The sequence below is a fragment of the Dama dama genome, chromosome 7 (genome assembly GCF_033118175.1).
Source record: "Dama dama isolate Ldn47 chromosome 7, ASM3311817v1, whole genome shotgun sequence".
Taxonomy (NCBI): Eukaryota; Metazoa; Chordata; class Mammalia; order Artiodactyla; family Cervidae; genus Dama; species Dama dama.
The window spans coordinates 21,698,059-21,724,743 of NC_083687.1; the positions used below are offsets into that span (position 1 = coordinate 21,698,059).

General features: G+C 44.4%; 1 protein-coding gene across 2 annotated transcripts in view; it reads right to left on the minus strand.

Annotated features, from left to right (window-relative positions):
• Positions 1–1,695: 1,695 nt before the first annotated feature.
• Positions 1,696–26,685, minus strand: part of RCAN2 (regulator of calcineurin 2) — a 225,515-nt gene continuing 200,525 nt past the window's right edge. For both annotated transcript variants that reach the window (XM_061146863.1, XM_061146864.1), the window contains exons 2-4: positions 24,881–25,054; positions 23,670–23,841; positions 1,696–4,265 (exon numbers count right to left, since the gene is read on the minus strand). In XM_061146863.1, coding sequence (XP_061002846.1) covers positions 4,105–4,265; positions 23,670–23,841; positions 24,881–25,054 — 507 coding nt within the window. In that variant the 3' untranslated portion in view covers positions 1,696–4,104. The remainder of the gene's footprint in view (positions 4,266–23,669; positions 23,842–24,880; positions 25,055–26,685) is intronic.

Here is a 26,685-nt window from a genome sequence, read left to right on the forward strand (position 1 = left end):
CCTGCTGTCTTACCACCAACCAATCAGAGAATCATGCAGGAGCTGATTACAGACCCTGCAACTCCCCCTCCTTCACCTGGCTTTTATTTTCAACTTTTTATTTTGTATTGGAGTATAGCCAATTAACAATGTTGTGATAGTTTCAGGTGCTCATCAAAAGGACCAGGCCATACATATGTATATATCCATCTGCCTCCGAACTCCCCTTCCATCCAGGCTGCCACGCAACAGCGAGCAGCGTTCCCTGTGTGTACTGTAGGTCCTTGTTGGTTATCCATTTTAAATATAATGGTGTGTACATGTCAGTTCCAAACTCCCTCTTTCCCCCATACTTCCTCCCTGGCAACTCTAAGTTCATTCTCTGAGTGTCTCACCTGGCCTTTAAAGGTGCTTTGCCAAAACCCTTCAGGGAGCTCATGGCTTTTTAGGTGTAGGCTACTTCTCGCTTGGCCCTGCAGGACACCTCACTCTGCTCCAGATTCCGACGTCTCAGTCTGTTTGGCCTCACTGCGTGTTGGGCACACGAATTTGCGTGAACATGAGTCTATTGGTGGATGTGAGAACTCAGATCTGCTGAATGTCTGTGCTGGAGTGGAATCCCTCCTGGATCCATCTGTGTTTAGCCTTGGTAAATGTTACTGAACAGTACTCCAAGGTGGTGGTACCAGTTACTCTCTGCCTTGACTGACACCATGACTTTGTATTTCTTCAGACCTTTTGACAGGTGTGTAGTGTACCTCTTTGAGGGTCTGACTGGTCCTTTTCTGATGAGAATTGATGTTGAACACATTTCAAGGGCCGTAGGGATATGTCAGGTATACGGTGTTTGTGTGGATTGCCTGTATATTTGAAGTACCTATTTAAGCATTTTAACCATTCTTACCAAATGAGTTGTCTCTTTTCCTAAGTGATTTGTAGTTCTTTTTACATTTTGGATGTGAGTTTTTTTTTAACAATTATAGGTAATATTAAACCAATTATCTTCCCCCACTCTGAGGCTTTCCTTTTCACTCTCTTAATGGTATAATCTGATGAACAGATGATTTTAATCCTCATAAAGGATTTCCTTTATTTTACCCGTATTTTATTTTATGATAGTGCTTGTTGTGTTCCATGTGGTACATTTTCGCCTGCTTCAGGTCTATTACGGGCTCCCCTGGTGGGTCAGCAGGTAAAGAATCTGACTGCAATGAGGGAGACCTGGGTTTGATCCCTGGGTTGGGAAGATCCCCGGGAGAAGGGAAAGGCTACCCACTCCAGTACTCTGGCCTGGAGAATTCCACGGAAAATTCTATGTATAGTCCATGGGGTTGCAAAGAGTCCAACATGACCGTGTGACTTTCACTTTTAGGTCTAAGATAGCATTTTAAAGAAAATAGAGTGGGAATTATGTTAAAAGAGTCTGTGTACACTTAGGGTCAAGCTGGCTGAACTATGACAATAAAGAGGGGTGTCTCCCAGACCCCTTATCAGAGCCCAACCCACCCCTTCAAATTCTTCTTCCTTCATGACCTGCTGCCAACCAGCTCTGCCCACTCCCCTCCTCCCACGCCCCCTCCCCCTCCCCTTTCAGGAAGAGCTGAGTTTTCATCTCTTGATAACGTCTTGGAAAGACTAGAGACTGAGTCTCCCTCTTCCACAATAACCATCAGATAGATCCAATTCAGGCAGACAACACAGAAATTACACTACATGGACAGAGTCATTCACCAGTTATATTTGAAATCTAAGCTCTTTGAGCTATACACGTGCACAAATGATTCAGTTGGTGGGAATCTTCCCCTCCCCCTCCACAGTTAAACTTTTCAAACAAAATAGTGCTGAATAGGCTTGCATCCTGTGGGTCAGGGGGATACTGAGGCAATTCTGACTTTCACGATGCTTGGAGGGGAGTCTAGTCTGTTTCCTCCCCCTCTCCTGGGATGTGTACCTCTCTCCACCTCCCCAAACCCAATCTCATGAGAGAATTACTTGATCTGAGATAGATTAACATCGACATTTTGCAATAAGTGTGGCCAAGACTAACCACCTGGGTCATACACTCCACTGAGTTTTTATTTTTTGATGACACACAATTGTCATTTCAACTTTGACTAAATTTGGTTGGAAACGTCTGATGGAACTGTTTTGAAACACTGAAAAGTCATTTCCAAATAGTTTCTCTCATCCAGATTTCTCTAGAATCTGCCTTTTTCTGAAAATTCTGAGTTGTTTAAAAAGTCAAAGAACCCACAAATGATCGAGTCAGCACAAAAATGGCTGAAGCCTGTAGTTCTCAGCTTGCTTCACTAGAGGGCAGCATTCTCCACTATTAGGTCTAATCTTGTTTGTCCATGAAAACCCAAAAACCTCCACAGCAAAGGAAAGTCAAAGCGTTTGCTTATTATATACTCCTCAGATTTTATTTTTCAAAGGAGCCTTCGTTTTTCTTATGGAAACTCAGGATTTTACAAGCAGCGCTGTCCTCAGTTTCACCTGTACTGCATCCAGTACTATATTGCTATATTCACAGTAAAACGGACTTTTATTTCTGAGTAATCAGTCTAATGTTTTCAGTTTCTGATGAAACTAGCATACACCTTAATCAAAAACCACAACAATCCTTCCATCAGGTGGCTGTGTTACTGTTCTCGTGTGTTTTTCTGAGGCTTGGGTAGTGACAGTATTTCCCCACTCCGTTGTAATTGACATTTGCATCTAAAGAAAGTCACTGAACGTACAGGAGTAGATGAGGCCTGGCACATTGAGCAGAAGGTAATGGTTCTATAGGTGTATCTTCTGTAATGCACTTTGGGCTAGAGAAATAGAAAAATCACATGTAACAAAAACAAATACGTTTTTGAGCAATATGAGCATTGCATGAGTAGGACTTGCACACACATTTATGGATCCATCTTTCCCTTTGAACATGCTCAGCAGCTGCTATGTTGATTTAGCTGCATTCCAACTGCCTGCAGCTGACACTTGCTTCTTCACTTTATTTAAAAACAACTGGTCTTGATAGCAAAGATGTTGGCTAACTGTTTATATATTGGCAAGAGAAGTTTTGTGCCCTTTCAAAATTCAGCATTATACATAATAGAGTGTAATATTATCAGATTACCTGTATTAATATATGAATGCATTCATAAGCAATGCACATATGTTTTAAAGCAGCTAATGGCTGAAGAATCACTAAATAAAAAACATCCAGATTTTTAAAAGCACAGCTGAAACATTTGTACAAATATACAAAGAGAAGGAAAAAAACAAAAACAATCCTTCAGACACCATGAGACTTTTGTAATAAATAGGTTTGTCTGAAATCGGTCTCTATCACCCTGGACAAGCCTCCCCAAGGAGGTTGGGAAAGATTGACAAGGGAATCATGTTTAAAATCTACTGAGGGTTATCTTTGGGGCCAAGCTCAGTTTTTCCTCCAGAAATTTTCACAGAGCTATGAAGTCTTTGACTCCAAAGAGTGACAATTACCCAGACTTGTTAAGCTGGAGGATACTGATAATTTTGCTAACCTAGATAGGACATGACTGGATGCTGACAATCGGTGACTTATAGTATATCTTCAAATCACAAAAATAAATGCTGGTGATCATGCATGTCCTGGGAATGTTGGGATGCAGAGGACTGGGGAGACCAGATAGGGAAATCTCATGCAATCAAAGTCAAGTTTACTTATGGTCCTACTTAAGTGGCCAGGAAGAAAAAACAACGTACACACATCAGAACTGGGACTGGAACGGTTCACAAACAACACAGGAGCTATTTGTCACTGATGTCTCCGGCTTGGATCCACATGAGAGCATGAAGGTATATAGGCTGTGCTGACCATTTAATAAGAAAATACTACTTTTTTTTTTTTCCCTAGAACCTCCTAAATAATGGATTATACTCGGTGGGTATGATATGATCAGGAAACTTATCACCTTTTCCTAGCCCTTTTGTCCGAGAGGCTTGATTACAACGAAGGAATTTCAAACAACCAAACACCCAGGGATTTAAAGGCAATTATTTTTTTTTTTTAACAAACAAACAACAGGGAGGAAAAAAAAAAAAAAAGCATGGTGAAGAGTAGACGGATATTCTCTTGGAGGCGGAGTGGTGAGCTCAGTTGGACACGGAGGGCGGCGGGCCGGGACGTCGGGTCTGGATGATTTTTGGCTTCGGGGATGTCTTTGGATCCTCTTCCTCCTCGATGTCACTGTCGCACACATGCACGACGACGCTGGGGGTGGACTCGGTCCCTGCGTGCAGCTCATACTTCTCTCCTGCAAAGCAAGTGGAACGGGGGTGAGAAGGCGGGAGGGAACCCTAAACTGATTATTTGGTGAAGTTTGTTTAGGAAGCGAGGGGGCATTTTAACATGTCTCGAGAGATGCTGGGAGATGGTGTCGGAAAGCAGAATGGGGTGGATCTGTCTCCATCTCAAGTCTACCTGCTGCCACCTGGACAGCCCCTGGCAGGCCCCCGCACCTCTCTAAGCTTCAGCCTCCACCGCTATAAACTTCAAAATGGCAATAACAAGTCTGAAGGCTTGGGGTGATGACTCAGTGGGCCTGGCTGTAAGTTACCTGTTTCTCTTCTATTTCCCAGCATGGCTGCTAACAGCTAACCTTGAACCCATCACTTCACTCCATCAACTTTTGGAGAAGGTTCTCCAAATTCTCCTCCTTCTAGACAATTTCCTAAGGTAAGAGCTGCCCCAGGCTGGAGTAAGGTAGGATCCCCACTCATCTTGGATCTGCCATGGTTACCGGGTAATGGGGTTATCAGATGATAGTTAAGGCCCCTCCCGTTCCAAGAGTCTATCGGTCTAGTTTTGACTGGCTCCTCTTGTAGTCACTTCACTAGTAGCCGACTGACCTCCTGTCTGTACCTGTTTGCTTTCAGGAAGTATCTGGTGAGCATCTCCCATGGTCTGACCCATTGCTCATTACAAGACACAGTCAAAACCACTGGCGTCCTTCACATGAGCACAGTGCAGTGATGGCACGTGGAAACAAAGGGTCGCAAAATGCAATGGTAAGTGCTAGGGCGGCAATGTAAGTCAAGGGTACCAAATTGCAAGGAGCAAGTAACTCTGAAAGGCTTCCCCATGGAGGCGACAGCTGACCTGGGTCTAAAGACAAGTACCTTATCTTATCTAAAGTATCTTATCTAAAGACAAGGACCTTATCAATCTGCACGCTCTTAACTTCTCAGCTTAACTGCTGACACACTTTTCTGAATCTTCTTCCGACATTCTATCCTTCGTTTCCCATCCTTCACGAATGGGAAACACCGAGAAGCAATCTCTCCCAGAGACCCACCTGGTCAGCGGCTCTCCAGATATCACTGGATCGAGTCATCATTTCTTAGACTCTAGGACAAAAGACTCTGCATCATCTCCCATCAGTCATGACAGCCACGTTTTTACACCCATCCAACCAGCTACTTTTATTTGCTATGCATGCATGCTAAGTCGCTTCATTCATGTCCAACTCTTTGCTACCCCATGGACTATTGCCCTCCAGGCTCATCTTTCCATGGGATTCTCCAAGCAAGAATACTGGAGTGGACTGCCATTCCCTTCTCCAGGGGATCTTCCCAACCCAGGGATCAAACACGCGCCTCTTGCATCTCCTGCACTGGCAGGCAGGTTCTTTTCCACTAGCGCCACCTGGGAAGCCCTTTATGTGCTATAGTCTCACCTGGTTTCCAAAGTCCCACCCTCCCTCTAGGATCAAAGCCAGACACCGCCCAATCCAGGTACCTGGTCTGTCAGCCTTGATCTGCAGTGGACAGTGCCCTTGGATGGCCAGAACCAGGCTAGCATTTCTGTGCTTCTATGCACACCTTGGTGAGCATCAATGGTGAAAAGAGAGAATGCTTACAAGGCGTAGTTTTAAGTTTTGTGCTGACATTAGGGAACGAGTAGCACTGATAATGCCACAAGCATTAAGGTGATGCTGGGAATGATGTAAGTGTTCAGAGTCAGCTGCTGGATGGGTTGAACTGCGTCCCACCCCTCCCAAGATGCTGCAGTCCTAGCCCCCAGTATGTATGACTGCGACCTTCTTGGGAAATAGTGTCTTTGCCAATGACTAAGTTAAAATGAGGCAATGAGGGTGGGCCCTATTTCAAAACGACCAGTGTCTGTATAAAATGGGGAAATTAGGATGCCTGCCTCATCCAAGGACAACTCCACGTGAAGACCGGAGTTGTGTTGCCATCATCTGCAGAACAACCAGAAGCTACAGGAGAAGCCTGGACCAGATCCTTCTCCAGCACCTTCAGAGGGAGCATGGCCCTGTCGACACCTTGATCTCAGACTCCTAACCACCAGGACCTGAGGCAACACACTGCTCTTGTGTAAGCCACTCGGGTTGTGGTCCAGTTATGGAAACCCTAGCAAATGAATACAGCCAGACCCTGCTAAGAGCATTCCCTCTCTGGTAAGAGTCAGAGAAGTCATAATTGGACTCCCCTGCCCACTGACATCCTAGATGAAGGTACTGGGTATTTCACAAAAATGAAGTGTGACACTTCCAGCACTTCCCTGGAACTTGGCAAGCAGCAGAGGGGGCAAGAACTAACCCGAACCACAGAAATACAGCTCATAAAGACTCCAATGGTTAGAGTCAAGATTGGGTGAAGCTGTAGGTAGAAAGAGTTGCATCAATGAGGTTGACATTTCTGATTCAGTGAGATGACGGGGCCAGTTTAGATTCAGGAGAGCAGAGTGACAAAAACAGGGGACAGGAACAGAACTAGAAGGAGATATCTGTGTGGGTTACTCCTGTGAGGCTTTGCTTCCCCACTGGGGAAGAGGGATGGACAGTCTACTAACTTCCCTGTAATCGACTGTAAAGTTGGTATTCTACACATACATGTAGGTGTGCTCTACACACTGATGCAACTCACAGATCATTTCATTGTGTTTGCTCCATTCTCTTTTAACAGCTTGCCATTTTATCAAAATCCCACGGGAGAAGAACCACTGCAGATGCAGCTAAGGAGGGGAAGCTCAGTGCAGCCGGCTCCACCTGAGAGTTTCAGGAGAGGCTCTGGGTGACAGGTGGGCAGACCTGGGTGGTGGCTTCTTTGAAAAGTGGTTTTCAAACACCTGTCAGTTTACTGGGTTGTTTGCTGGAAATAGAGTCTACCAGCATGAGGATGCAAACCTGCAGCTGGGATGCAGCAGAATCTACTTTGGTACCCAGCAACCTCAGGTGCTTCTCTGTGTTTCAGCAGGTCAGTAGCCATTCCTACACGGTTTGGTGTGACAGGCAGGGGGCTGCGGCCCTGGGAGGGTGCTGGTGTGCAAGTAGCTTCCCCCTCCCTTCCTCCACTCTGCATCCTAATTTTTTTGTTGGAAAATGGTAACAGTGAGTGGAGAAGGTAACAGAGAGAGGGATGCTGAGGATGTAGAAGGGAGAAGCCATCCCAGATCAGCTCTGCAGCCCCTCCCAGCCACCAGCACTCATTCATCTTTGGCGTCTCATCTTTGTTTCTGGGAGAACAGCAAGATTCTGTGGACAGGGATGAAGGTCACCGTTCCCAGGATTTCTACAATTTTATCTCACCCCCAACCAGGACACTTTGCAAATCTGAATGAGAGACACCTTTAGACCAGAGGCAGAGAAAGAAATAATTTCTGAGTAATCAGATGAGGTGGTTCTTGTTTTTCTGCACAGGATTTCTTCAACGCTCTCACGTTTAGAGAAGCAGTGCCTTTCATAGAGACACTAGTGGCTCCAGTAGTCTCATCGGCAACGGATGGATGGATACAAGGATGAAGTGGGCAACAGTCTCTCATCCTCTGATGAACAGATGACAAAAAATGATCTGCCACGGCAGATGGAGACCGGGGGACCGGGGGTGAGGTGGTGACAGCAGGGACCCTGGCCAGGGGACCGACCAGACGCTCCCCCTTGCCTCGTCTGTTGGAAAGAAGCTAGCTTTCAGACCAAAAAAAAAAAAAAAAAAAAAGTAGTAAAATATACATAACGAAGGTGTTGATGAAACCCTTTCTTTGCCCTGACTTGGATAAAGAACATTCTCTTAGAGACACCTCCAGTTGCAATGCATTTATCCATTCCCAAGGAGATGCTTGCCTCTTGGACCCAATGTGCTGGGGCCACACTTGGGATGGGGATCAGGCACAAGCAGACACCCCGTGCAGGGTAACTTTCATGTCGAGTTAACAAAGTCAGATTGCTTTGTCGTAGAGCTGTTTCACTGCTGTGACCCCATTAACGCTGACATTTCTCTGTTCTATTTTTGGAAACTTTCTTACTATCAAAATCCAGCAAAGCCCAACAGCTGCTGAGAGTAGTCCACAGAGTAAAAGACACAGCTTTGGTCTTGCTGGATTGAATTGTTCTGTTTTGGGCCTTTTTCTCCCTTTGGGCTTCAGCTAATTCTTCTACCACAAAAGCTGACGTCAGTGCCGTCACTCAACTTGGGGACCCACTGGGGTCAGGAGGTGACAAGGGACCCATGGGACGGCCAAGCAGCCCAGCGTGTCTTTTCAAGGACAAGTCAAGGCTCGCCCTTCACATCCTTACCTCTTCTAGTCTGTATTCAAACTGTCCTTTCCCTGTGGGAGGAAAGGAAGCCAGGGCCAGAAGAAAAGGCACGGATCAGAGTTTTCTACCTTCCGCCTCTGCGAAATTCACACTCTGTGAATTTCCAGCAAGCACATGCAAAATCATTCTCTGGCACGTGGTCACACGTTAAATTCTCATGCAGGTCTTCAGAACTGTTGAGGGCTTGGGCATTGCTGAAAACAAACATAGCTAAGTTTTAACTTTTCAGCTAAGCTGAAAACTACTGGAATAGGGCAGGTATCTGTCCTATTTTCTCTGTGCTCTCGGTGCCAGGACACAGGAGGCGTCACAGACACATGCCATCTGCCCAAAACACAGCAGCAGCTTCTCACTGAGCCCTTTGTGAACGCCAGACCGCAGCTCTAAGGGCTTCACACAAATTGGGGATTTAATTACAACAGCTCTGCAACGGGGGTTTCATCAGGTCTTGATGATATGGGAGGACACTGAGATCACGCAGGTCATGAATGGCAAAGTCAGGTTCAAGGTCAGGTCTGCCTGACTTCAAGGAAGGTGCTCATAACTCCTCTCCAGTTCTGCCTCTCACGATTCTACTGTTTTCAAATTCTACAAGAAACTACTGAAACAGAGACTAGTTTTAACTTAATTTTCTTTCATGGCAGCTCATGTTTTTAGTGAACATTTGTTCTCTAGCTAAAGTGGACTACTTATTCCTTCTGCATCTTGTCTCTTTTGTTTTCGGCCAGTTGCTAGTTACTCTAGGTAGGGCTTCCTTGCCAGTGAGTCTTCTTTGAAGACAAAGCGTAATACATTATCAAAATAAAAGGGCTATAAATTATAGACTGAGTTAATTTTCATGTCTTATGGTAACTTTGGGATTCCCAGGTGGTACAGTGGTAAAGAATCTGCCTGTCAATGCAGGAGATGCAAGAGATGTGGGTTCGATTTCTGAGTCAGGAAGATCCCCTGGATTGGAAATGGATTGGAAATGGCAATCCACTCCAGTATTCTTGCCTGGAAAACCCCTGGACAGAGGAGCCTGGTGGGCTACAGTCCATGGGGGCGCAAAGAGCTGGACAGGCTAAAGAGATGCTGCAAGCTCCCACCCCCTAATATTTTTTTATTGTAAATTTTTTTTTTTTTTTTCAAGAGGAAGCAGCAGGCACAGTCCCGTCCTGACCTATGGGGATAAGTAAAATGGAATTTTCACAGGCTGCCTGTTGAGGGGTTGAACACAGAGATTGAGGGAAGGGTACAGCATGATTTGAAATGTGTTTGAAAGGGTTCACATTTGGATTGCCCTTCCTTTCAAGTGTTAGGTTGGGACTTGCTAGCATGTGGCAGTGAGGGGAGGCCCACAAGCCCTGGATCATCCCTCCCTGGTCACCTGTGGAGGTGGCGGTGCCTGGCCCCAGTCCACCTGAGACAGGCCTGGGACCCGGGCCTGTTGGCTGCAGGACTGCCATGCCTGCACCTGGACACACCTCTCTCCTCCAGCTACAGAATACAAAGAAAGTGTAGGGACTAAAAATAACTGCATGTATGCCCCTAACTGCATACATGCAGTTATTTTTAGTCCCAAATTTACAATAAAAAAAATATTAGGGGGTGGGGGCTTGCAGTGTCTCTTCAGCCTGACCAAGGCTGGAATGATTTACTCCTGGAATTTTCTGTTTTCTTCTTAATCAGATATGAAGGGCTTTTAATCCAGGCTGCAGAGTGGCACCGAGCACCCAGCACAGCCTGGCTCCACGTCCAGGGGTCCCCCGGCAAATGCTCTCGGCACTCCCCTTGATAAGCCGTCATCCATTCTTAAAATTCAGTCTAGACGAACAACTGGCACCTGCTTCTTCCCTGTTTGCTTCACAACTCGCTGAGGGTTAGATAAGAAATAAGGGAGACAAGTAATGCCAGCTTCGCTTCCGATGAAAGGCTGAAGCTGAGAAGGTGGCTGAGCTGAGTGACAGTCACGGAGGGCTCCTTAATAGTGAAACCCAGGGGATTCTCTGGTGATCCGGTGGTTAGGAATGGCTACCCAGTCCAGTAGTCTGGAGAATTCCATGGACAGAAGAGCCTGGCAGGCTATAGTCCATGGGGTCGCAAAGAGCCGGACATGACTGAGCGACTTTCACCGATAAATACTACCATAGTGCAATTAGCATGCTTCTCAATCAAATATGCCACACTCAATAGTGTCTGTAAATGTGGTGGGGATTTCTTTTCTTTTTTGACTGTTATAGGGACTGGGTAGAGTGTGGATACTGGCATTTAATAGGTGAGGCCCAAAGATGCTAAATGTACTCAATGTGTAGGTCTGTTCCAAAATATCACATTGAGAAACACTGAGCTAGGAGCTTAACATAGGCACTTACATTTCAGTAGACTAAGATATGGCTTGAAAATCAAGTGACAGTAAGCAGGTAACACATACTAAGCATTTACCATGTCCAGGGCTGGATATGTAGATGCACATGGATTATCTCATTTGATGTTTGCAACAATCTGATTTTATGGTTGAGGAAGCCAAGACACAGAGAGGTTAAAAAAGTTGCTCAAAGTCACATAGCTAATAAAAGATGGAGGTGGGATTCAAACTCATATCCTGAGGTTTAACTAGCATCCTAAAGCATGGAAAATGCCTCTTTTCATGTTGGAGCTTGACTGACGGCTACATATTACATCTTGTCTTTTTTTGGCTGTGCCATGAGGCATGCAGGATCTTAGTTCCCCAACCAAGGAAGAAACTTGCACCCCCTGCAGTGGAAGTTCAGACTCTTAACCACTGGTCCACTAGGGAAGTTCTGACAAAATCAAAGAGGACATGACCCAGGGCAGAGGGATTTACTGAAACTTTGAAAAATCACAGCTATGGGAATTCCCTGGTGATCTAGTGGTGAGAATTCACCCTTTTCACTGCCGTGGCCCAGGTTCTAACCCTGGTCGGGGAACTGAGATTTGACGGCCATGGGATGTGGCCAAAACAAAATCAAATCAATTCACAACTATTTGCTAGTCATCTATTCACAAGATCAGTCTGAGAGTGGAGAAAGAAACACTCTTCTAAGTGGAAGTGGAAAGAGGGATTTGGGATTTAAAAAAAAAAAAATCTAGGGAGGAAGAAATATCAGAGAGAAAAGTCCTTTGCAAAATTTTTCTCGGATTCCTTTCTGGTTCCATGGGCTCATATTTAAAGTTTGGGAGAAAACTTCTGTAGGTAGACTCAAGGGCAGGACTAATCACTGGAGAGCAATTTGATCTCTTTCCTTTGTGCAGCTTCAGTCAAAGAACGCCCTCAGCCTAGGAGGCAGAGGGGATAAAGCAAAGCATAGACCAACTCCAGTATTTCACTGGCAGTTCCAAGAACAAATGCATGTGAATAACAACCACCACCACTAAGGACACGCAACTCGTTCTTACTGCCCGTTAGACTCTGTTTCAAGTGTTGTACATACCTTAATTCATGCACAGGCAGAGGAAACCAGAATCTCTGAGGATGTCCTGCTAAACAGTACTGCTCAGAGAAGAATGACCATGGCATCCAGCATGAGTTCGATAATGTCTACGTATCAGGCACTGGGCTACCTCCTTTACAAGTACTACTTATTCCATCTGCATGATGTGCTTGCAACTTGTCAAATTATCACCATTTATCAAAAGAAGGAGAGGTGCAGAGGGGGAAGCAAATTGCTCCAGGTCCCCACATAAGTGGTGGAGGTAGGACTCCAATGGGGGTCCCCTGAGTGTCAAAGCATGACATCGCCTGCGAAGTTGAGGGATGAGTTCAGAAGGGCATAGAAGAGACATCAGGGCAGCACCTCCCTGCCTCAACGGGTCTGGAATAAGTGCATGTTAGGAAAAGATTATTGACATGAGAGATCTGAGGTCTTTTCCCTTACCCACCCCCATCCTCAGGCCTGCCCCTTCTCAAGGTAGGAGAACAGAAGTGGTCTTTGGTAAGATGGAGGAGGGGTGGAGGGAGAGAGAGGGAGAGGGAAGTGAGGGGAGAGAGGAGAACGATTCCATGGTTTTGTTCTCAGAGGTGCTCCATTTCAGTAAAAGAAAGTTTGCCTCACACTAAAATGGCTATCATCAAAAGGCCTTGCAAATAACAAATGTTGGTGAGGATGTGAAGAAAAGGGAACCTGTGTTCATTATTGGTGCATCCGCTATGGAAAACGTTATGGAGGTTCCTTAAAAAACTAAAAATAGGATTACCCTAAGATCCAGCAATTCCACTCCTGGATATTTATCAATAAAAAATAAAAACACTAGTTTAAAAAGATACATGAACCCCAATGTTCACACAGCATTATTTACAGTAGACAAGATATGGAAGCAACCCAAATGCCCATTAACAGATAAAAAAGATGCAGCTGCTATATACATACATATATATATATGAATATTACTCAGCCATAAAATAGAACAATTCCGCCATTTAGAGCAATGGCAGAGAGAATATTATGCTTAGTAAAATGTCAAAGACAAATACTATATGATATCATTTATGTGTGGAATCTTCAAGAAAAAACGAATGTATAAGGCAATGTATACATTTACAATATATAGCAAAACAAAAACTGACTCACAGATCTTGAGAACAAACCAGTGGTTTCCAGTGGGGAGAAGGAAGGGGGTGCAATACAGGGGTAGGAGATTAAGAGGTGCAAACTACATGCATAAAATATATAAGAAATCAGGATATACTGAGGGCTTGCAGGTGGTGCTAGTGGTAGAGAACCAGCCTGCCAAGAGATGCAGGTTCGATCCCTGGGTTGGGAGGATCCCCTGTAGGAGGGAATGGCAACCTACTCCAGTTTTCTTGCCTGAAGAATCCCATGGACAGAGGAGCCTGGAAGGCTACTGTCTATAGGGATACACAGGGTTGGAGACGACCGAAGCAATTAGTGTGCACATGAGGATATATTGAACAGCACAGGGAATTATAGCCATCATTTTGTAATAACTTTTAATGGAGTGTAATCTATAAAAACACTGAATCATGATGATATTCTCCTGAAATTAATACTGGAAATCAACTATCTTTCAGTTAAAAAAAAAGGAAAGTTTGCTTATCTTCTTTGGGTTTTCCTCTAAGACTGGATTAAGGGTCCATTTATCTTCATTCCCTCCTGAGTCATTTAGGACCTGGAGGCACTTCATGTGGACCACAGACGGAGGCCCTGAATCAGTGGTTGGGACAAAGGCATGGAACCCTGGGGAGAGGTGAGGGACAGAGGGAGCCACAGAGGGAGAAGGTGGGAAGGTAAAGAGAAACCCGGGAGTCTGTGAGGTGGGGCTTGGGTTCTAGGGATGAGAGCAAAGTGCAGATGTGGGGAAGAGAAGAGTGTGCTTGGCCATAGAATCAGGAGGTCCCCCGGCCTGGGAGTGATCACCCTGTTCCTCCTTTCCCAGGATTAGGGGTCTGGCTATGGGAATAGCTATGGATGTGCACCCACTTTCAAGTCTTGGTTCTGTGTCTTTTCTGTTTTTCTACAACGTGCACGTTTTACCTGTGAAATAAGGAAGCACTTCATATTGCTACTCAGTAACGACTGAGGATAATTGTGGAATATAGACTTAGAAGATAAGCCCTTTTAACATATTTTTCCCCCCAGGGAAAATTCTTCCAAAGGAGGCGGTAAATGAGGAGTGCACGTCCCTGGCTCACAAATGTGCATCCCTCCCATGGGGGGTGACGTGCAGAGACTGCACTAAACGGAGCCCAGGGACTGGCTGTTTTATTTGTTTTCCACGTCTGTGATCAGAATACAGGAATTGTTGAACAAGAACTGGGGCTTATATAATGGTCATGCTACTGGCACCCCAAATATAGGTGTTCATCTATATTTTAAAAATGGAATTTTTCGCTACCTCAGAATCAATGAGCCTGGAATAGAAAATGTTTCTTCCTTATAAGTGACATGAATTAATGACATTTATTTTTCCCTTTGGGGAGAAACAATGTACACACAGAAGCAAACCAGCAAAACTGCTTTACCATGGCATGTTTTGATGGACAAGAATTTGGAAAAAAAATCTAAATATAACCAGTGTACTTGAAACTCGAGCACGATTTTAAGCCCTCCTCTGCAGTTAACTAAAACTGATCTCTCTAACAAGAGCTAAAAATAGCAGGAGGAAAAAAGGGACCACACAATGACTTTTCATATCTCTCCCTGCAGGCATTTCCAGTGACAATGAACTTGACCTTCCAGAGCCATCCTAGAGAGCAGAACAGGCTGGCATTTTATATCCCACCTCTGACTGACCACCCATCTAGTGCCAGGGACATCTCTATTTGCCATTTTGCTGATGAGTGCAGATAAACTGTTTTGCTGGGCTGGGTTTTGTTTGACCTATTTTGTTTCACATCCAAAAAGAAAAGAGGACTATACTCTCTCTGGAGTCAGGAACAATAGGCATTATAAAATAAACAACAGAAAATACCCAATTCATTCTCCACCAGAACAAAGCTCATCTTATTTTGTCCAGGGCATTGATAAATGATGTTCTGTCTGCTGTGCTTAGGTGCTTAGTTGTGTCTGACCATTTGCAACCCCATGGACTGGAGCCTACCAGGCTCCTCTGTCCAGGCAAGAATACTGGAATGGATAGCCATTTCCTTCTCCAGGCTGTCTTCCTGACCCAGGGATTGAAACTTGGTCACCTGCATTGCAGGTGGATTCTTTACCATCTGAGCCACCAGGGAAATTCTGGGCTTCTGTAAATTCACCAGGGACATTAATATAAATTTTAATATATATATATATATAAAATTTATATTAATTTATATATATATATTCTGTTTCAGAATCTTTTCCATTTTAGATTATTACAAGATACTGATTATAGTCCCCTGTGGTTTAAGTAGGTCATTGTTGTTTATCTATTTTATACATAGTATTGTGTATCTGTTACACACACATACTCTGCTTATTTAACTTATATGCAGAGCCCATCACGCGAAATGCCAGGCTGGATGAAGCACAAGCTGGAATCAAGATTGCCGGGAGAAATATCAATAACTTCATATATGCAGATGACACCACCCTTATGACAGAAAGCAAAGAAGAACTAAAGAGCCTCTTGATGAAAGTGAAAGAGGAGAGCTTAAAACTCAACATTCAGAAAACTAAGATAATGGCATCTGGTCCCATCACTTCATGGCAAATAGATAGGGAAAAATGGAAACAGCGAGAGACTTTATTTTCTTGGGCTCCAAAATCACTGCAGATGGTGACTGCACCATGATATCAAAAGGTGCTTGTTCCTTGGGAAAAAAGCTATGAGCAACCTAGACAGCATATTAAAAAACAGAGACATTACTTTGCCAACAAAGGTCCGTTTAGTCAAAGCTATGGTTTTTCCAGTGGTCACGTATGGATGTGAAAAGCTATAAAGAAAGCTGAGCACCAAAGAATTGATGCTTTTGAACTGTGGTGCTGGAGAAGACTCTTCAGAGTCCCATAGACTGGAAGATCAAACCAGTCAATCCTAAAGGAAACCAGTCCTGAATATTCATTGGAAGGGCTGATGCTGAAGCTGAAATTCTAATACTCTGGCCACCTGATGTGAAGAACTGACTCATCGGAAAAGACCCTGATGCTGGGAAAGATTGAAGGCAGGAGGAGAAGAGGATGAGATGGTTGGATGGCATCACCAGCTGAATGGACATGAGTTTGAGCAAGCTTCGGGAGTTGGTGATGGACAGGGAAGCCTGGTGTGCTTCCATGGGGTTGCAACGAATCGGACACAACTGTGCAACTGAACTGAGTGTGTGTCTGTTAATCCCAAACTCCTAATTTATCCCTCCTCCAGTCTTCCCCTTTTGGTAACCATAAATTTGTTTTCAATGTCTGTGAGTCTGTTTCTCTTTTGTAATCTCATTTGTATCATTTTTTTAGATTTCAAGTCTAAGTGACATCATATAATATTTGTCTTTCTCTGTCTGACTACACTTAGTATGATAATCTCTAGTCCATCTATGGAGCCATAAATGGCATTATTTCATTCTTTTTTCTGGCTGAGTATATTCCCTTGTATCTCTATACCACATCTTTTTCATTCATTCATCTGTTGACAGACACTTAGATGGCTTCCGTTTCTTGGCTATTGTAAATAGTGCTGCTATGAACATTGGAGGCCTGTGTCTTTCTGAATTACAGTTTTTGTCTTTTCCAGATATATGCCTAGGGGTGGGATTGCTAGAATAGGCGGTAGTTCTATTTTTAGTTTTTTAGGGAACCTCCTATTTTTAGTTTTTTAAGGAACCTCCACACTGTTCTCCATAGTGGCTGCACCGATTTACATTCTCACCAACAGTGCAGGAGGGTTCCCTTCTCCACACCTTCTCCAGCATTAACTATTTGTAGACTTTTTGATGATGGCTATTCTGACTGGTGTGATACTCATCTTGCAATTTTGATCTGCATAGAAAGCTTCTTCTGTTTTACATAGACCTGTCCTTTAAAAAGAACAGAGGATGGTGAATCTGATCCACATGTCCTGCTTGACATTAGAGGAGAGCATCAAACTCGCCTTAAAGAGCCAAGGCCCTGCATATGCTTTGGGAAGTGCCAATAAGCAGAGAAATGAATTATAAAGAAACAAAATGTCTAAGTTGGCCTGTATTTTTTAAAATATCCTTTGGCAACAATCTGGAATTGCTTCTGGAGAAATAATTTTGTTCTTCAAGAGATCGCCCTGGTTTTTCAAAAACTTTGCACTCCTTAAGGCAAGGGTGCTGGCTCCATTAATCCTTTCTGTGTCTCACCAGGGGCAGAGGGACATATTTTAACTTATAAGCTGTGTAGCCTTTGGCAAATTACTTATCCATTCTATGCCTCACGTTCCCCAGCTGTATAAATGAGGAGAATTATAACACCTTCTCTTAGAGTCGCTGCGAATGTTAAATGAGATAATCTATTTAGTAAGGTGTTTAGAACAGTGCCTGACACACAGTAAGCCCCATATATCAGTTTTAGCCAGTTTCTGTTTACATTTTCCCCCTAATTTATCTATTTTACTTACTTTCTGTTCTGGATGAAAAACAGAACATATGGTCATGGAGACGGTGGTTAAAAATGTTTGAAACTGTGCCTCTCCTATTTTCCAGACTATGATCCTATTCTCACTAACACAAACAGAACAAAGAGATGCTTCCCCAGTGTTACATGGCCCTGGGCTCACACCGAAATCCATTAAGGATTTCAAAGGAAACCCACAAGCTTGGGTTTGATCATGGTCCTTTTGTGATCGTACTGTTCCCACCATGCTTGTTTCAAGAGCCTCTTTAGAAGCCTTGGGGAGCATGACTTGTCCCTCTCTGGAAGAGAGTCACCAGTGTTCCTTTCTTCAAGAACAAGGTGCCGTTTTGCCCCTTCCTGTCTGATGCAAGAACTGTGTCCTCCCTCTCCCACTGATTCTCCATGAAAGGGTCTAAATAACACGTTGTTGCCTTCCATTGCAAATACACGTGTCAAAGCTTCCACAAGCCAGCTGGTTTGCCAAAGTGATCCTGGACCCGAGGGCCATATGACTCCAGACCTCTGCTCTGAGATGCTCTTTCTTTAGACTTTTCCTCAGCATCCTTGTATTTCTGCATCCCTTCTCAGTCACTCAGCTGGACCAATTTAGCACCATTAGTCACTCCTCGGAAGGAAGCAAAACTCCATTCCTTTGATCATTTGAGTTGCTTTGCTCGCATTCTAATTTATGTCTCTACTCCTGGAACTAAGGTAGTCATCCTTAACATGGAATGACTTATAATTTGTTACTGAAATGATTCTGCCTAAGGATTAAAAATGAATTTTATGAAAGCCTTTTTTTTTTTTCTAAATGGAAATGCTGAAAGTCCTCTTGGTGGAGAAAACACTAATTTAGTGCTGCCTGACTCAGTCTGGCTAAAGCCATAAAACAGCAACAGTTTACCAGTGAAGAAATTATCTCTGGGGGTAGGGGGAGGGGCAGATGGTGGTGGGTAATAGGTCTCATTCATTCATTCATTCATTCAGTATTTATAGAGCATCTACTATGTGCAAACTGCTATCAGGCACTGGGAATATCAAAATGAATAAAACATGCATTCTCCCCTGAAAAAAGCAGGGGAGACAGAAAAATGAACAATAGAAAATTACCAGAAGGGGAAGTGAGCATTTGTGGAAAGTGGCAGGGGACCAAAATAGTTCCCGGCCATGGCACCTGGTTGGGGAGGGGGCAGAGCTGTGGGTCGGGGGACTCAGTGTGTGGTCCTCCTCTCATCACTGTAGCTGAAACAGCAGCCAGAGGCCCAGGCTTCTACTAGAACCTGAGTGAGATTTTCAGTTCAGTTGTTGGATATAAATCGTTTATCTGTGTGGAGTGTAGAAGCCTTAGGGACACCGGGAAAGGACACGTGGATAATGAAATGAAAGAGAAACAACCTTAAACTGCGGACAAACAATGGAGAAAAAGATAAAGAGAAGACACCCAAACTGCAGCTGTTCTACAGAACATGATGTCAGTCAACTGTAAAGAGCAGGAGACCCTCCATATTCACTCTTGCACACACTGCACACAGGCCTTCATTTACACACTTATCAGGCCCTGGGTCAGCCTTTCTGGAAGTTATGATGGTGTTAGAGGTGACTGTCAATGCAGGTTTGGGCTACATGTTCTGCCCATCTCAGAGCAGAGACGGCCTAAAGCCCACCCAGGCAGCCAGGGTGGGCTCTACGCTTAATAGAGGCCATTGGATCTGGTCAAGTGGTGATCAGAAGAGCCAGGGACATTTGTCTCTGCCTCCAACTAGCTGCATCACCATGGGCAAGTGCGCTCACCCCTCTACTGCTCAGTGGTCTGATCTGAAAAATGGGGATATTAACAGAGCCTATGTCTGTGTTGACTGCACAGCAGGATACTTCAAACCTGGTAGATTTACTTGGTGAAGTAAATTTACTCCAAGATTTACTTGGAGAAGACTCTTCAGAGTCCCTTGGACTACAAGGAGATCAAACCAGTCAATCCTAAAGGAAACCAACCCTGAATATTCACTGGAAGGACTGAGGCTGAAGCTGAAGCGCCAACACTTTGGCCACCTGATGCGAAAAGCGGACTCGTTGGAAGAGATCTGATGCTGGGAAAGATTGAAGGCAGGAGGAGAAGGGGACGACAGAAGATGAGATGGTTGGATGGCATCATCAACTCAATGGATATGAGTTTGAGCAAATTCCAGGAGATAGTGAAGGACTTGGAAGCCTTGCGTGCTGTAGTCCATGGGGTTGCAAAGGGTCAGACACGACTGAGCGACTGAATGACAACAAAAGGGAAGGTGACGGTCACAGGTTAAGCCATAAAATTAAGGCCAAAGGCATGCATTTTTAACACTATTGATAAATTACTCACAATTCTAAAAAGAAGCCCTCTTTTTTTCTGTCTCTTTAAGGTCACTTTCTTCCTACTTCCTTGCTCCTCTGTACCATGCCCTGTGAGCAGCCCTTCTGAGGCCTGATCCCACTGCCTCCACTCCCGCTTCTGTCAGTCCCAGGTTACACTGGTCCCCGGCGCTGGCCTCAGACCGGGGACTCAGCTCCACGAGCCAGTGAGGTGGTCTGAGACTTGCCCTTATATTCCCTTTGCATCATGTTCTGTGACCATTAGCTATAGATCAATTTTCTTTCTGGCTCTAGATTAAAAATGATTTGAATTTACTGGATTACAGGCTCCAAGTGAGTGGACCTGAGGCCAGCTGGGATCTGAAAGTCTGACTTACCCTGGGCCTCCTTTATAGAGAGTGAAATAGAAAGAGTACTGCCGTGGGGCCCTGGTCCTGCCACTGGTGTCCTTCCTGCTTCCCTCGCAGGGCCTCAGGCTCCCCTCCTGTGAAATGCAAGTTGGCAGTGACCCCCTAGGTCCTCTAAGTGTGCTCAGGTGCTCAGTCATGTCCATCTCTTTGTCTCCCCATGGACTGTAGCCTGCCAGGCTCCTCTGGTCATGGGATTCTCCAGACAAGAACGCTGCAGTGAGTTGCCGTTTCCTCCTCCAGGGGATCTTCCTGACCCAGGGATCGAACCTGCGTCTCTTGAGTCTCCTGCATTGGCAGGCAGAATTCTTTACCACTAGCGCTACCTGGGAACCCCAGGCCCTCTAGCCAAGACCTCAGTGATTCTATGTAGAGCTCTGTTTGCTGACATTCAAAACAGATGTACAGATGTTCAACTGTGTTGTTGTTAAAATCTTGGCAGTCAAACCAGCAGCTTGAAGGACAGCAGCTTTCATGGTCCTGCTTTTAAAGTGTTCTGAGTGGGACTTCTCTGGTGGTCCAGTGGTTAAGAATCCACCTGCCAATGCAGGGGACTTGGGTTCGATCCCTAGTCCGGGAAGATCCCACATGCTGAGGGCAACTAAGCTCCTGTGCCACAAGTACTGAGCCTGTGCTCCAGGGCCCAGGGCTGCAACTACTGAAGCCGAGTACCCTAGAGCCCGTGCTCCACAACAAGAGAAGCCACCACAAGGAGACGCCCACACATCATGACTAGAGAGTAGTCCCCACTTACTGCAACTAGAGAAAGCCTGCATGCAGCAATAAAGACAGCACAGCCAAAAAGAATAAATAAATAAAATTAAACTAAAAATAAAGTATCCTGAAATGACTGGGGGAAATGGGTCACAGGCTTGACTTCAGCAGACCTGAGTTATTTCACACACTCTACAACATTTGCACATATCACACACAAGGCTCTCTTGGGAGTGGTGGTGGTGGTTTAATCAGTAAGTCGTGTTTGACTCTTGTGACCCCATGGACTGTAGCCCGCCAGGCTCCTCTGTCCATGGGATTCTCCAGGCAAGAATACTGGAGTGGGTTGTCATTTCCTTCTCCAGGGGATCTTCCCAACCCAGGAATTGAACCCGGGTCTCCAGCACTGTAGGCAGATTCTTGGAGAGAGTCGTGGGATGGGAGTGTATACGCTCGGAATTCCTGTATGTGGACCAGACTTTCAAGGAAATCACATTCCACAAACATCTCCCTTATTACTGCTTCTTTTATCAGCCCATCTTGGTAGTTAGATACCCCCTGCTTCTCAGTAGTAGAAACCAATAGCTATTTTAAAGGCTCCGAGAAGCTGAGTGACTAGACAGTGATTACAAAGAAACTCCCCAAAGACACTGCTGTTGAAAGTGCTGTAATCTAACTTTAAGGCCACACATGGGACAGCCAGTAATTCTCTTGCAGGAAGTAATTATTCATCACGTCAGCCTCATATCAATCTGAAGACCCAGTAGGATGATCAGCTTTTCCTGAATTGCCTGGGGATTTCTTGGTTTTAGCATCACAAGTTCCCAGGAATCCCCTAAGTCTGAGGGCACCAAGACAGTGGGTCACCCTCATACTCAGGATTCTTAAATTCCAGGGTATGCAACAATCAATTTTTAAAAAGTGAAAGTGAAAGTGAAAGTCAGTCATGTCCTACTCTTTGAAACACCATGGACTGTAGCCCTCTTGGCTCCTCTGTCCATGGGATTTTCCAGGCAGGAATACTGGAGTAGGTAGCCGTTCCCTTTTCCAGGGGATCTTCCTGACCCACGGATGAAACTCTAGTCTCCAGCATTGCAGGCAGACTGTTTACCATCTGAATCACCATGAAAACCCATATGTGTTATTAAAACTTGAGATTTCTGGGGTGAGAGATACTAATGCCAAATGTTTTCCTTATCTAAGAAATACTTGTAAGAACTTATTATAAATTTATCATCCCTGGCATTTGGCTACCAATGGTTCTTGAACTCATCTGCACATCAGAATCACCTCGGGAGATTTTTTTAAAAAATACTGATGCTTGATTTGATCCAAATCAGTTAAATTAGAATTTCTGGGGTGTGCAGTCAGCCCCCTCTCACACTGGGAGAACCACCAGTACAGACAGCAGATACAATGACTATTATTTACTTTCAGATCTTCGGTGCTTAAAAGCTCAGCTGCCACCTGGTTGTGGCCCACCCACTTTCCACCATTTCCCCTCTTGGTATAATATAGGAAAACTACTTTGGAGTACAAGGTGGCACCATCAGCTGAAACTGAGGATAGTATCCCTTCTAGGTATAAAAACACGAGCTTTTGGATAACTGTGTAAGAAATACGTACAAGAATGTTAATTGCAACTTGGATTGTAATGGCAAGAAACTGGAAATCATCTAAACGGCCATCAGCAGGAGAGTGGATGAATACCTAGTGGTAATGGACTTGCCCAATGGAATACTGCACCATAGTGAAAATGAGAGCATCCGAGCTACAGGTACCAACATCAGAACAAAATGACCATAGATTTTTTCTAAAGTTAGAGGCTAATGTGACTGGCTTCCCTGGGGGTCTTAGAGGTGTCACTTTGCAGATAGATTGTTTTGTAGCCAAGGATTCCTGGGCATACCATGGCAGCAGTTAAACAAGGTTGCACAGTCTAGAAGCCTTGTGCCAGCTGGTAGAGCTCATTTTGCCTGTTTTGCAATCTTAAAATATCTGCACTGCAATCCAGAAGCTGGGACTGACATTTCAGTGCCAGTTCCTGAATTGCTTTTGAACAGGTACAAAGTCTGATGCTGCGTTTTCATTCATCATCCCTCTGGCTGTCTACATACAGAGATAAATTCATTAGGAAGGCAGATGTTGGACTTCCCTGGTGGCTCAGTGGTAAAGAATCCACCTGCCAATGCAGGAGACACATGGGTTCGATCCCTGGTCCCGGAAGATCCCACATGTTGAGGAGCAACTAAGCCTGTGTGCCACAGCTATTGAGCGTGTGCTCCAGAGTCTGGGAGCCACAACTATTGAGCCCACGTGCTGAACTTCTGAAACCCTTGCACCCTAGAGCCTGTGTTCTGCAACAGGAGAAGCCGCTGAAATGAGAAGCCCTCCCACTAAACTGGAGAGTAGCCTTGCTTCACCACAAGTACAAAAAAGCCCGCAGAGCAACCAAGAACCAGCACAGCCAAAAATAAACATATAAATCCACATTAAAAAAAGTTATGAGAAAAAAAAGAAAGGCAGATGTCACAAGGAAGCCAGGATTTTAGGATGGTTCATCTTGTTCGGCTTTTCTAAGCGGCTGCCAAATGTTTATTTCCAGAAAGGGCCACAGATCTTACCTGGTCCTAGTTTGGCCACGGCATAGAGGAGGTCATAGTTAAGGACGGGTGTGGCATCGCTGATGGGCTGCCAGCCAACGGGCGGAGAGGCAGGGGGTGAGATGAGGAACTGTTTGGCAGGCTGTGGTGGAGCCAAATGCAGTTTGTCTCCGTCTGTCTCTGGAGTCTGAACCTTTCAAACACAGGAGAAATGAAGGCGCATTATTCATTTTGGCCTCGGATATGCCGTGCTGTTCCACTGGGATGCAGAGCCTGGCCTTTAGCCTGTGACAAATGAACCAATGAACCAGGCTACAATAATGACTACTGACCACACACCACGGGCTCAGTTATCTTACTTGATTCTTAAAACAGTGGATCTCAGCTTTTAGCTGCATAAGAATGTCCTGCGAAGCTTACTAAGATAGAGGGCTGACCCCCACTCCTGGAGTTTCTGAGTCAGTTGATGGGGTCAGGGTCAGAGAATCTGCATTGCTAACGAATTCCCAGGTGATGCTGATGTTGCTGGCCCTCAGACCTTTCCTTTCCTTCCCTTCTTTCTCTCCCTTTTGTGTCCCTCCCCTCCTTCCCATCCTTCCTTCATATCCTTTTTCCTTCCTTCCATCTATCTCTCTCCCTTCCTCTCTTTCTCTTTTAATTGAGGTGATATTCACATAACTTGAAATTAAGCCATTTAAAACTGAACAATTTCGGTGGCATTTAGTCTATGCTCAGTGCCGTGCAATCACCACTCCTATCGAGATTCAAAGTATTTTTATTACTCCAGAGGAAACCCTGGACCCATTAAACAGTTACTACCATTTCTGTCTCCAGTAGTTGTTATGAGCCCAGTCTTATTACAAGTATTAGCTGGTCTTTACTGGGCATTTATTTACAAAATGCTAAGCACTTTAACACACAATAAGTCATTTAATCCTCATGACAGTGTAAGGAGTATGTCATCATCCCCATTTTGCAGATGGGGAAACTGAGGCCTAGTGAGGTTATATAACTTGCTTAGATTAGAACCAAGGCTGTTGTGGGCCCTCAGAGCCTGTTTTCTAAACCCCTATGTTGTCCCTGCCTGGGAATCATGATATAAATTTATTTTTTAGTGAACTAATTACAGACTACAAAGCAATCTGAAAGTAGCAAGGGATTCATTTACATTTTGAAAAGGTAAAAAGACAACGTAGGGCAGATGGATTAACTCTGGAAAAGAATGATCTTACCTGGGCAAAGTAGAGTTTTAACTTTTTCCCTCTGAATTGGGTTTCATGAAGCTCTATCCTGGCTCGGGCTGCAGACTTGGGATTGCTGAAGTTTATTCGCACACGTCTGAAACTCTTGAACAGCTGGAACGTCACACAGTCATCGTAAGTCCGGAACAGACCCTCAAATTTCTCCTGATAAAAACAAACACAGAGGAAAATCCATTGGTCACATACCTTGTCCGATGCCAGACCTGACAAAAACAAATGAGCAAGTAAATAAATAGGCTCTTCCTAACATAAAATTCAAACAGAACACTGTCACATATTTTTTCCATCTGTTCTGTTACCAGGTGCTAGACATGCCTGTGGATTCTGTCATAGGGTTCATAATCTGGGTCCAGGGATTCACAGGAAAGAAGTGAATGGGGTTGGAAATGCATGAAAAACTGACAATTCTGTTGAGTGTTTCAACACAGATGTGTTTGTTTCCGGGACGGGTATCAGAACGGTCAAAGGTTCCCAAAGGAGTCCACTATCTCCAAAATATTAGACCTACTGAGTGAATCATGTGGTCAATATTGCTAGTGATCGTCAAGTTTGAGGACGCTGTTCTTGCCTAAAAATATAAGAGTTCACACAACCCCAAACACTTCTACTAGTCAGGCAGTGCCGTGTGATTAGTTCTGGCCAATGAAATCGGTACAGAAGGCAGGAAAGCCCTTTAGAAAATTTTCAGCCTCTTTCCCTGAAGATGCCATGTGCTCTAGACAGTAGGAAAGTCAGGATAGGATTTTCCTCAGCCTGCGTTCCTGAGTGGCTCTGTGGAGCAGAAATACCTTCTTCCCAAATGCCACCCCACATAGCTGACTTCACCTCAACAAAGGAAAAGAACTCTCTACTGTATTAAAACTGAGATTTGAAAAAAATAAAACAAAAAAACTGAGATTTGTGAATTAGTTTATTTGTGCAGCACCACCAAACCTATCACAAAGCAATAATTTAAAATTTTCGGTTTGATACAAACTTCAATTCAACTGAACAAATATCTATTCAATGCTTACTTTATACAAAGGATAGTTTCTGAGTCTTAGGAGGATACAGAAGTGAGAATCATTTTGTTCCAACTCTCAATGACCTAATAATCTAAGGTGACAGGCAGGCAGACACAAATAAGAGAACACCCATAAGACTGGTAAAAGACATAAAAGGAAAACTAAACAAAATATATGAACACCATCTATCTGGCTCCTCTTAGCTTCAAAAAAAAGATTATTGTGAGAAACAAAAACAGTGCATGTTAAGATACTCTGTGTTCTTAATGGAGAAATAGCCACTAAGGAAATAACTTCTATTTAAAAAAATTGCTGATTCTTTCATTTCTACAATAAAAGATATTTTGTCACAAGGGTGAGTTCAAGTAGGAATGAAGATGCATGAAAGATTAATACGGCAAGATTCACTGCACTAGGATTTGTAAGGGACCTAAGAGATAATTAACTCAGCCTTTCCCTTCTCAACTCCATCATTTTACAAATCAGGACCCTGAGGTGTGAAGAGATGAGGGTCTGCCCACGGACACCCAGGCACTTGCTGGCAGAGCCAGAACCAGAATACAGAGATGTTTTCAATTACATCAGTAATTACCCTGACAGATGGAGAGGAAGAGGTTGCTGCCTTAATAAAAGCAAGAGATGGAGAGCAATAAGCTGCCCCAGGCTCTTGTGTGACCACATCTAAGAGAATCGACAAGGTGATGTGGGGTGAGAGAACCACTGCCCTCCGAGGCTGCGTGGGAAGAGCGACAACCAAGTGAACTGGTCTCA